The following is a 12,580-nucleotide window of genomic DNA, read 5'->3' on the forward strand; positions in this document are numbered from 1 at the left end:
CAAAAGAAAATTAATTAATTAATTATATTTTATTTTTATGTTTTAGTTTTTAAAGGTACAGTATGATTTCATTGTCTGCTGAGCTCTACAAAAAAAAAATCAAGAAATATTTATGACTCTTTTAAACAGACTTCTTCAGATAATGGAAAATCTCCATTGTCATACTGTATACAGTAGATATTGTATTATATTAAATGATATTATATTTTTAAAGAAATTGTTTTACTCAGCAACGGCGCATTAAGAAATTTCTATATTAAATAAATGCTTTTTCTATTGATCAAAAAAGTATAACACTATTAAAAAAAATTAAGCAGCAAAACTGTTTTTAACATTGATATTAATAATAATAATAATAAAGGTCAAATCAGCATATTAGAATGATTTCTGAAGGATCATGTGACACTGAAGACTGGAGTAATGATGCTGAAAATTCAGCTTTGCAAATCACAGAAATAAATTACTTTTTAAAAATATATTCAAATATATTTTTAATTGTAATATGTCACATTAGTACTTATCTTACCATATAAAGATGATCATAATAAAAGTCTATTCAAAACCTGGTCCCAAACCTTTGAACGGTAGTGTAAATTGAGTTGAGGTTCTTTAATTCTTGTCCTTGAACTTTTCCCCTCTGATTAAATTTGTATTGTCAGTCACCAGTAAGGTATTACTTCCTTTTAAGTCACTTTTTGCTGTAATGTCTCTTGACATCTTCCCTGAAGAGTCCCCTGTTTTCTTTTTGTCGTTTCAGCTAACAAGACACTTCTGGGTGGAGGAGGAGGTGAGTCAATTCTTTTTTCTCCCCTCTTTTTCAGAGGCTGAATGAGACAAATGTAGAGACAGCTCAAGAGGGAAAAGACATTAAAGGAGAGAAGCATCGGCGAGGTGAGAGGAATTAGAAGGTGAAAGAGAGCAAGTGAGAATCAGCAGGTGGAAACAAAGGTGAGAGAGTGAGAACGTATGTGTGTGATGGGAGCTGTTGTCAGCCTGAGGCTTTGCACTTTTCTGAATTTGAACAGACAATCTCTGAAAGCCCTGTGAGTGAGAACAGAGATTCTATTTGAGGAGCAAAAGAGCGATTAGAGACCCAGTGAGAAGAAATGAGCGCTAAACTCTTAAACCATCTCTGATAGAGCTGCTCTGATAGAACACACACACACACACGCGCCCACAAACATCGACAAGAGAAAAACAATTCATCAGCAGATTCTGAATATAATGGAGAAATTAAAAAGAGACTGTGCTTTTTCAAAACTGTTTGCTCAATGTGATGTATTAAAAAGTACTTGGATCTGACAAGACGGTAGATTTTCTCAGAAATACAGTAAAGCCTTCAGATTCCTGCCTTCTATCTGTACGTTCAAATATTCATCAAACAATGAGCTCTTTGGCATTCCAGCTGCACAAACTGTTAAGTCTTAACTCAAATTTAAGGGGACTATAACAAAAAGTACCAAGCTGCAAAGGTATCTGGATATGGTCCCATGGTAATTCTGTGTAGTTTTGAACATGTTCCATGTTGTAATATTGACATTGTTTAATATCCAACATATAAACTACAGCCCATCACATAAGTAGGTTTCTCCTGAGGATCAGTAACTACATCTGCAATTATCTCAGAGTTGCACTTTTAGTCATTAGTTACGGGCCTGTAATGTTCCTGCTCCCGGGAGGTTCTAAATAACGAGTGTGTAACATGTAACAACTGTTTTTTCCAATAGACTGTGCACTGTGTGAAATCACCTCTAAACTGAAATAGCAACAGTAGCTATCTAATATCAGCACACACGTTTCCACCAGACTGGCTGCTAAACCATCTTGACAGAATTAAAGAGAGAGTTCATCCGAATTACAATTCTCTCATCATTGACTCATCCTCATGTTGTTCCAAACTTCTAATTATTAATTTATTTCTTCTGTGAAACACAAAAGAAGACATTTTAAAAATATATTTTTTTCCATTCAGTACAGTAACAAAAAATCAATGGGACCCATTTCTGTTCAGACCCCAGCGCTCTTTAGAGTATCTTATTTTGTGCTCCTCAGAAGAAAGAAAGTCTTAAAGGTTTGGAAAGACATGAGGGTGAGTGAAGGTCATCTTTGGGTTAACAATCTCAGAACCGTATTCAAAAGTAAAAGACACACTTCTCTGGAATACTTGTTTGTAATTGGTAAATCATGGCATTCTTTGGTTAAGTAATTTTATATAGTGACTGTTAAACCGTATATTTGACAGTAGTTTTTGGCAACCAGTTTCCTACAAAAAGATTGAAAATTGCTTTACTTATTTTGATGAGCAATGTAAATATATATGTTGTCATAACTTTTTTTTTTACAGTGCAGTGCTATTTTCATGTCTCCCTGATCACTTTGTGATCTTTTTCTTCTCACATAAATAAAATAGGCTATTATGTCATAAATAAATGAACATAAGATGTCACACTGAGTTTAAATTTTTGTGTTTATTTATTCATATATTTTGTTGCCAGATAATGTACAATTATTATCACAAAGGAAACCACCTTCTTTAAAATTACATAACAAATTATGATCCCTTAAAAGAAAAAAATATTACACACAACAAACAAACTATTGCCATGTGTGACTCTATTAATGAGCATTGTTTTGGAAATGCAACAACTGTCAATAGCTGTGATAACAACTGTAGGCTACTACATATCTTATTTTTTGCTTGCAAATCCTAAAACTGACTACAAACTTCAAATGGTTTGTTAACTCTGATCTACACTACCGTTCAAAAGTTTGGGGTCAGTAAGATTTATTTAGTTATTTTTTTAAAGAATCAAGAAAAGTGACAGTAAAGACATTTATAATGTTAAAATATTTTGATTTCAAATAAATTCTGTTCTTTCTGAACATTCTATTTATCAAAGAATCCTGGGGGGAAAATGGATCACAGTTTCCACAAAAATACTATGCAGCACAACGGTTTCAACATTGATAAAATGTTTCTTGAGCACCAAATCAGCATATTAGAATGATTTCTGAAGGATCATGTGACACTGAAGACATGTTTAGTAACTAACATTAACAAAGGTTAATCAATGCTGCACAAATATATTGCTCATGTTTAGTTTATGTAAGTTAATGCACTAATTAATGTTTTCAAATGAAACCTTATTGTAAAGTGTCACCAAAAAATCTTATCAACCCCAAACTTTTGAACGGTGGTTTACAAATTGGTTGTATACAGTCTTTGTAAGAGGTGCGTGTGCATTTTGAAAGTGAATTGCAAGATCTTAGGTATATAATTTACGATAGTAGAGTGCTATGCAAATTAACAGAAATGTCCAACTGTTGACTCAGTATTTACGCATATGCATGTGTGTCGATTGTAAGCGTGCGCAGTTCTTGCTCTCTGCCCGTGTTAAGTGCCTGCCCGTTAGCTAATCAATACTAGTGATAAATCTGCACTTGAGAATCCTACTCATCAGAACCACGTCTCACACACACAAACACAAATTCAAAAGTGCGCACTGCTGTATATTGACCTGTTTTTTTTCTGTAGTTACTCAAACACAAATGGCAAAAGCGATTGATTTAGGCCCGACCTTCACCTCCCTCAGTTTAAACCTCCCTGTCAGTTTGTTCCTCTACATGTCTTTCATGTCCCTTTCTTTCTCTCTGTTTTACTCCGAACTCATCTTTCTGTCTCACTGCCCTACCCCATCACCTCTTCTCCTCACTCCATAACACTCCAACACCTCTTTTCTCTCTATTTCTGTAGGCAGTACGCAAACACATCAGCTTTCTCAGTCTCACACTCTCTCCCTCTCTTTTTGTTGGCTCCACTCCTGAGGTTTGTTAAGACAAACCTGGGTGATAATTAGGCAGGGACAAACTATATACATCAGGGAGGACACAGCCTCAGAGCATTGCATGCAGAGAGAGAGATGAGGGGTGAGTCTCTGCCTGTTGGTGTTTAAAGCAGGAAAAGCACTAAAGCTGAGAGGGCAAAAACAAGAGGATGTGTTTAAAACAACAGAAGAGAGAATAAAGAAAAGCATGGATGAGTTAGGTGGTATATAGTTTGTTTCGGATACTGTTTTTCAAACTCTAGCACCATTTATTCTCAGTCAGCATTTCTGATGCACTGTAAAAGTCTATTAAGTATTCTGGGCTTTTCTTTTTTCAGTAATTAAATAAACATCCTTAAAACAAACATTTCTAGACTAGAATAGAATGTTTCTGAAGGAAGTTCATTTTTACAAGAAGAAAAAATTTCCCAGTAAAGTTAAATAAGCCTAAATTCAAGATATAGTCTCTGAAATCTAGTTTTAAGAAGCAAAATGATAACGATATAATAGGATAATGTGTATAATAAGGCTGGTTTTCAGAGAATGTCTTGAATTAGGCTTGTTTTTCTTGCCGCGTTGGCAATTAGTTTTGTCTTTTATTCTTTATGACTTTTATTCATTAAACATTGTTAAAATAAAATAATTGTGGTAAAAAAATAACTATAAACTAGTCTTATTATCTTACACAATGTATGTTTAAAGGATGTTTTGATATTTTTACTGGAAAACAAGAAAAACTACTGATTAATAAAATTGTTTCTTTGCTGTGTACTAGACAGGAAGTCAAAGGAAGACACAAATGGAAAACAGAAATAAGGAAGAGAGTCTGCGAGTGAGTGATGAAAATAATTCATGCTGGATTTACTAGTTTCACGGTCAGATGGATCATACTTGTAAATGGCACATGTAACTATAGGCGATCAAAATGTTCTGTTCATTAAAGTAGGAGACATCAGTCCTGAAGCTCAGAGCTGAGAAAGCTCCAGATTGTACAAAAGGACACAGTGACATTAGAGTATCTTTGGGTTTTGTTGTGTTTGTGGTGTAATGTTGAATTTTGGCATATGGCTTTTAAAAATGTTTGTCTGTTTTTTAGCAACCTGGAAAGCTACACATGGATAAGTATTGATTGATTGTTTTATTTTTTGAGTGAAAATGTGTGTTATGTTCTCCACTTGGCACTGAGTGTAATGTTGGTATTCTGGTTTAAAACCCAGAACGGCAGGCATATGTTTAGAGAGAGATTGTGCTTTGGTGTGAAGGATTTGTGACATGGGCAAGCAGATGTGCCAGATCCAATCAAATGCTCCTACTAATGGCTACCATGGTGACCAGCTCAGCCAATAACACCGTGTCCTAACCAGACGCAATAAGATAAGATTCCAGTGACAAATAATTTGTCTGTCCACACTAGACGCGACACGACTACGAGATGCGTCAAAATAAATCAAAACCCACAGCCAATCAGAACAGCGTGTGGGCGGAGTCTCGCGACAAGTGCACAGCACTAGAGAGTAATCTCGACGGCACTCGCAAGAAAATGGATAGTAAGCTACATAATCAAAAGTGTGTTTTTGAAGCTTTGATTGTGTTTACAGTGTGCAATATAACATGTGTTCATGTTTCACGTGTAAAAAAACACAGTATTTTTCACACAATTTACTTATCTGTATACCGCTGTTTTCACTGTCCTAAGAATGGACTTCCTTGTTCTATGAAGTCCCTCCTTCAGAAATACATAACGAGTTCTGATTGTGCCAGCGGTTCCTGTGTTGTGATTCGACAGCAGCTTAGCGCACGTTGCCCGGAAAGGTCACGCCTCTTACCATAGAGATGCATGCGCTCAGGGAAGGCCAAACAAAGGTGATTTGACTCCAGGATGAAAATAACAGCGTCTCGACGACATGGCGACAAACACACTCTACAAACACAACTATTCCTCTTCTCCGTGGGAGCGCAACAAGACCACTCCCCCTTTTTTCTATTCCTGTGGGCGGAGGTTAGTCAAAAAACTGTTCTAGTGACGTCATTAAAGAAGGGAGTAGAGGGATGTAGTCCAAACCGGCCGTTCGATGTAGGCGACTTCTGTTAAATAAAATATCTCGCTTGGCATTGAACTTTGAGCTTTATAATTTTACAGATATTATTTATACTCTAACAACAACATTACACACTAACTAAAGTTTAAAACATGGGAACACGAAGAATGGGACCTTTAAAAATACATAGGCTACTGAGTTACTAAAACAATCTGTGTCGAAGAATACACTTGTTTGTTCACAGTTTAAACGTTCTTGTTTCCATTTGTTTAATTTCAAGATCTGATGTGAATTATCCATTGTTGCTTTTACATCTACAAAGCTGGGAGCACTAAATTATATTCAAAGTCACATTGCATGCTTTTAACACCGTGTCCTAACTACACGCGACGCGCAATAAAAGGTATCTTTTCCACGTTAATCAGAGTTTCGTCCTAACCAGCCGTGACGTGGACACGTGACAATTCTATTTTAGAAATGGTTTCTATTTTTCTGTGACGTCTATGGAGCTTATAATATGACAAAATGATTTGAATTTGGAACAACAAACACAAGCATGCAAAAATAAAAGCATGCAATGTGACTTTAAATATCATTTAGTGCTCCCAGCTTTGTAGATGTAAAAGCAACAATGGATAATTCACATCAGATCTTGAAATTAAAATGGAAACAAGAACGTTCAAACTGTGAACAAACAAGTGTATTCTTTGAAGATTGGTTTAGTAACTCAGTAGCTTATGTATTTTTAATAATGTTTAAATGGTGTAATATTTGTGAATTTGATGTAGCCTACTTATCCTTTTTCTTGCGAGATTACTCTCTAGTGCTGTGCACTTGCTGCGAGACTCCGCCCACACGCTGTTCTGATTGGCTGTGGGTTTTGATTCATTTTGACGCATCTCGCAGTCACGTCGCGTTCTAGTGTGGACAGACAAATTATTTGTCACTGGAATCTTATCGCATCGCGTCTGGTTAGGAGGACACGGTGTAAAATTAAATAAAGCACATAAACAGTACCTGAGATTATCATTGTCACTTTGTGTTTGTTGTTCCAGCCGCGACGTCGCAGAAATATAGAAACCGTTTCTAAAATAGAATCGTCGCGGCTGGTTAGGACGAAAACTCTGATTAACATGGAAAAGATACCTTTTATATATTTTAAAGATACCTTTTAACACAAAGTGACAATTATAATCTCAGGTACTGTTTATGTGCTTTATTTAATTTTACACCGTGTCCTCCTAACCAGACGCGATGCGATAAGGTTCCAGCGACAAATAATTTGTCAGTGTAGTTAGGACAGGGTGCGTTTCGATAACACTTGCTGACCAGTTCAGACCAAACCAATTTGATGGGAAATTGAGAACAACTGTTAATGAATGCTTTTGTATGCAGAAATGTTGTGTGTGTGGAGCCCATGCATGCATGTTTGCGTGCGCGCATGTGTTGCGTGGGATTAAATGCTAGGATCACACATGACAGGGAGCTGAAAAAAACTGTGTATGCAATATAGGAAAATATCCTATATATACTGTATGTTTTTTTCCTTGTCACAAACCCCGTCAGGTGAGCAAAAAGCCAATTAGTACGTGCTAAAAAGATGTTTGTGTAATATAAAAAGTGTGTGTGCATGCATGTTGCAATTACACAGGAAAGCAAGCTATTCCCAACAGACGTACCTCGTCACCAGTTTCACATCTTTTCCCCTATTGCTTCCTCTCGTCCTCCTTTCCTCCACTCCAAAGCCCTGAGTACAACTTCCCTCCATCTGTCCCTCCGTCTCTCTCCGTTTTTTTCCTCATCTTTCTCTCCACTTCACTCTCTGGTATTTCTCGGTATATATTCCCTATCTTTCTATCTTTTTATCACTCTATCTCTCGCTCCTGCAGATTCTGAGCACATATCAGCAAAAGTGCCAGGGAGCTGAAAACCCTTGAGTAAAACTGTTATGACCCTCAAATTGCTGCCCTTAGTGCTATGAGAAATCTGATTTTTCTGGTGTCCTCAAATGATAAATGGGGGTCGGGTTTATCAGCATTAAAGTGGGGTAAACAAGCTGTGTCGATCCCAAACTGCACAATATTTGTCATGGGACGACATTTTTAGAAAGGGCCCATCATATACAACTGCCTGAGATTGAGTGGTAACATTTTACAATAAGTTCTCATTTGTTAACATTAGTTTATTCATTAACTAACATGAACTAACAATGAGCAATGTGTTTTTACAGCATTTATTAACCTTTTTTTATATTTAGGTAATAGTTCACAGTGCATTAAGTAATGTTAACAGATACAACTTTTGATCTTAAAAATTTAGTAAATGTTGAGATTAACATTTAACTATAAATAAATACTGTAAAAGTAATGTTCATTCTTAGTTCATGTTAACTAATGTGGTTAATTAATGTAAAATGTTATTGGTGTTTTTATGCTTAAAATGTCTAAGAAAGTAAATTAAAGTAAATTAAAAAAGGAAATATATCATAAATGTTGGTAAATTGCCATCTGAATTATCTGTCTAAATATTACATATGTGTATTTATAATATATTGTATGTTTTACTATGTATTTATATTATATTATATATATATATATATATATATATATATATATGTATATGTGTGTGTGTGTGTGTGTGTATATATATGTGTGTGTGTGTGTATATATATATATATATATGTGTGTGTGTGTGTGTGTGTGTGTGTGTGTGTGTGTGTGTGTGTGTGTGTGTGTGTGTGTGTGTGTGTGTGTGTGTGTGTGTGTGTGTGTGTGTGTGTGTGTGTGTGTGTGTGTGTGTGTGTACTACAGACCCTTTCCAAAAAATTTGAATATCATGGAAAAGTTTATTTATTTCTATAATTCCGGTCAAAACGTTAAACTTCCATAGATTATAGATTCAGGGCCCACAACTTAAATGATTTCAAGTATTTAGTTGTTTATTTGTACATAATTTGGGCTTCCAGCTCATAAAACCCACGAAAACAGGATTTCAAAAAAATTGAATATTACATGAAATCACACAGTAATTCCACAGTGATACCGTGGTCATTGAAGCAGGTTTTGGTTCTTTTGGCAGTGTGGGCAGGTGCAAATCCTGCTGGAAAATGAAGGAAGCATGAAGTGCTCTAAAAATGTCCAGGTAGACGGCTGCGTTGAGTGGACAGCACAGTGGACCAACACCAGCCGATGACATGGCTCCCCAAACCAACACAGACTGTGGAAACTTCACACTGGACTTCAAGCATCTTGGATTGTGTGCCTCTCCATTCTTCCTCCAGACTCTGGGACCTTGGTTTCCAAATGAGATGCAAAATTTGCTCTCATCAGAAAATAGGACTTTGGTCCACTGTGCTTTATTAAATCCAGAGTCAACGTAGCCGTCTACCAGGACATTTTCAGAGCACTTCATGCTTCCTTTATTTTCCAGCAGGATTTGCACCTGCCCACACTGCCAAAAATACCAAAACCTGGTTCAGTGACCACGGTATCACTGTGTGATTACTGTGTGATTTCATGTAATATTCAAATTTTTTTAAATCCTGTTTTCATGGGTTTTATGAGCTGGAAGCCCAAATTATGTACAAATAAACAACTAAATACTTGAAATCGTTTAAGTTGTGGGCCCTGAACCTATAATATATGGAATTTAATGTTTTGAATGGAATTATGGAAATAAATAAACTTTTCCATGATATTCAAATTTTTTGGAAAGGGTCTGTATATGTCTCTCAGTAATTATTTAAAATAAATGTTATAATTCATTCTAATAAATGTAACCTTACTGCACTACTTTATCTGTATCTAATTAAGAGTGAGCAGAATGCTAGATCTATTCATAGCTAACAAAAATAACTGTTGTGCATGTATGTGCATATATATGAATATGTATGTGTGTATATATATTCCCCCTTCAGTGGATGGTGCCATTCATCGTGGAGCTGGTCCTCTGTTGAAGAAGGAGTGTGCCACTCTGAACGGCTGCGAAACGGGGGAGGCCAAGATCACCGGAGCCTACGGCCTGCCTGCGAAATGTGAGTTGCTCATGAAACAAACTGATCATCACACTAATGCCATATAAACATCTGTCTGAAATGGTTTGAGCTCTTTGGAATGGGATGATGAATTCAGAATCATTTGTTAGAATTAAACATTTCTTCCAGTATGCTAAATGGATAAGGAAAAGAGCAAACCTTGCTCATGTTTACGCTTGATTGCATCAAAGTCAGCACAGTACTTTTGTAGAAACTAAATTACTCTTGATTTTGACTTTTGCAAGGTTTTATGTTTCTCATCTTAGGATAGTAAGCAGGTGTTGTGCAACCTCTCTAGCGAAATGTCAAACGGTTGCGTACATGTTGCACGCTGCCGAATGAATAAACCATCAACGCAAACCTTTTTCCCTATCATTCTCCCTCCCTCCCTCCCCCCATCCATCTCCCTCCCTCTCTTTCACTCTTCCAGAGAGTGTTCAGTAATTATGTAGTCAGACAGTGTTTACAGAAGCAAGCGCACTTTAATTTATTCGCACACTTAGCAGTAATTTCCTTGTCTAATTTATGATCCCCCCCCACTGTACCTTGCTGTTCAGAGACAGAGATGCACACGCTGCTGATTCTCAAGCCACCCCCAACACACACACACACACACACGCACACACACACACACAGATACACACCAGTGATTTGCCTTACACTCCAGGCTATGCTCTCTGTTAGTTTTTATGTAGTCTTTAGTTGATTTTTCTCTCCAACTTTGTGTTTTTCCTTCTCATCTCTCTTTCTCTCTCTTTCTGTACTGTACCGAACTGCGGGGAGTAGAACAGTAAATATCAGCAGTAATTGTAGGACTGAAATTAGTGTCTGTGTCTGACTGCGTGTACTGCACACTGATCGGATTATAAGTTATGTACGAACAGGTGTTTGGACTATTTGTGATTTGTGAGCTGTTAAAATGTAACATTTCTAAATGAAAATGTTCAGGTTCCTGTCTGTGGGTAGAGAGCATCATGGCGGTGCAGGTTCAAATTTGTCTATGCAAAACTGGCTGCCACAAATGCTTGTATGATCAGTCAATCCCCAAGTGCCAGGTCACTCCTTCAGTGTAAATCTACGGGATTTTTATATATTATATCATCCACTAGATTCTAGGTTCTGATCGTTTGAAAAAGTAATAGCAAATCTCTCCTCAACATGCTGGAAGATTTAAGATGTCAATCATGTCCATAGCAAAACGAGTAAAGTGCAAATGTATAATCCTTAGAATTCATTTATTTTAAACCCTTAAAGCTGAAGTATGTACATTTTTCGGTTTTTAAATATTTTGTCTATCCAATCTTAATATGCAGAGACAACTATAAATAAGCTATTCATAGGTTATTTATTTTGTCTCTGTAGCCCAGTTGTTTTGAGCTACCCGTCTAGTCGTACACAAAAATACTGACTCTACCAATGGCGTGAGTTGGGGCGGGGCTGTCAGTTTGTTCAATCAAGGACTGATGTGGGCGTATTTGAAAACCTTTTTTGAAAACAATATTTGTTTTTGCAGTTCCGTTCGGTGGTGGAGAAATTACATACTTCAGCTTGAACCTCAATTGCGTGATAGTAATAGAAAGCATCTATAATTACAGACTAAAGCCCCTAAATAAAATCTGAGATTTGTGTGTTTGTATAGAGTATTGTCATGTTTTGACTGGCTGAGCTGCAGTTTGCACATGTGCTCGCACATCTGTTGCTTTTTGGATGAGGATAGGGGAGTGCATGTTTGTGTCTTATAGTAAAACAGAAGTATGGTAATAATACATTCTCTGTCTGGGTTGAGGGGGTGAACTATAAACCCAGTGGATCTCATTGGTGAATGAAAGGCAGAGTGTGCAGATCCTGTCAGTCCCTAAGTCCACCTGTGTACCAATACAGCCTTGACTAGGGACCCAACCATGCAAAACAACCATTGCTAGGGGGGAGAAAGAGAAGAGAGTAGCATATTTATCAATACACACACATACACACACTCTCTCTGAGCCTTCATTTCCCTCTGTGGCCAATTAACACTAATTAAAATCCACACAGGCCAATCGAACACCCACCCTTCTCTCCTGTTATTTAACTAATCCCTTTTTCTCTCTCCCCTCTTTGCTCATAGACTGGATGAATAACAAGGTTCGATTATTTAATTATGTTTATTAAACAATCCAATGAAATACACTGTACTTTTACAATGACCTAAAATTAAGGCTGTTATCTCAAATCAATTTTGAGCTGCAATCTTCTTTAAAATCACAGCTTTTTCTTGTCAAAACCAGTCGCATGAAAGCCAAGGTGAAAGAAGAGGGATCTATTGTGCGGGCCGTCGTGCTTGATCGGCTGGTGACTACGGGTATATTGTAACTTAGCTGCCAAGCTGATTTGAAATTGAGAAAAAGGGGTGAAACACAGAAAGTGAGTCGAACACCTTCGGACCATTCAGATGATAAGCAGATCTCTTGCACCGTCTTAGCCAGCTGTCTTTTTTTAAGTCAGCGCACCTGCTCCCCTGCTGCAGAATGGGGATATAGCTGTGAACACTCACTTTTTCTCCAGGGGGTTTGGTGGGAGAGACCAGGGCCTCCCTTTGTGCATGAGACAGGAGACTTGGGTTTGGTCTGGATGAGTGAACAGTTAGACTTGGTAGCAGAAAGACAGAAAATCTTTCACTGAGAGGGAGGGAGAAGAGGAAAGAG

General features: G+C 37.1%; 1 protein-coding gene across 3 annotated transcripts in view; it reads left to right on the forward strand.

The window, feature by feature from the left end:
* macrod1 (mono-ADP ribosylhydrolase 1) overlaps nucleotides 1-12,580 on the forward strand; it is a 66,864-nt gene that overhangs the window by 40,769 nt on the left and 13,515 nt on the right. For 2 of the 3 annotated variants that reach the window (XR_014031411.1, XM_081383353.1), the window contains exons 4-7: nucleotides 758-787; nucleotides 4,921-4,942; nucleotides 7,607-7,698; nucleotides 9,780-9,896. Coding sequence is in view for 2 of the 3 variants with exons in the window: in XM_081383353.1 (XP_081239479.1) it covers nucleotides 758-787; nucleotides 4,921-4,942; nucleotides 7,607-7,698; nucleotides 9,780-9,896 (261 nt within the window). In the remaining variant the exon portion in view is untranslated. The remainder of the gene's footprint in view (nucleotides 1-757; nucleotides 788-4,920; nucleotides 4,943-7,606; nucleotides 7,699-9,779; nucleotides 9,897-12,580) is intronic. The other variant, XM_081383354.1, reaches the window with a different exon arrangement.

Source organism: Scardinius erythrophthalmus (assembly GCF_964197995.2).
Source record: "Scardinius erythrophthalmus genome assembly, chromosome: 13".
NCBI lineage: Eukaryota > Metazoa > Chordata > Actinopteri > Cypriniformes > Leuciscidae > Scardinius > Scardinius erythrophthalmus.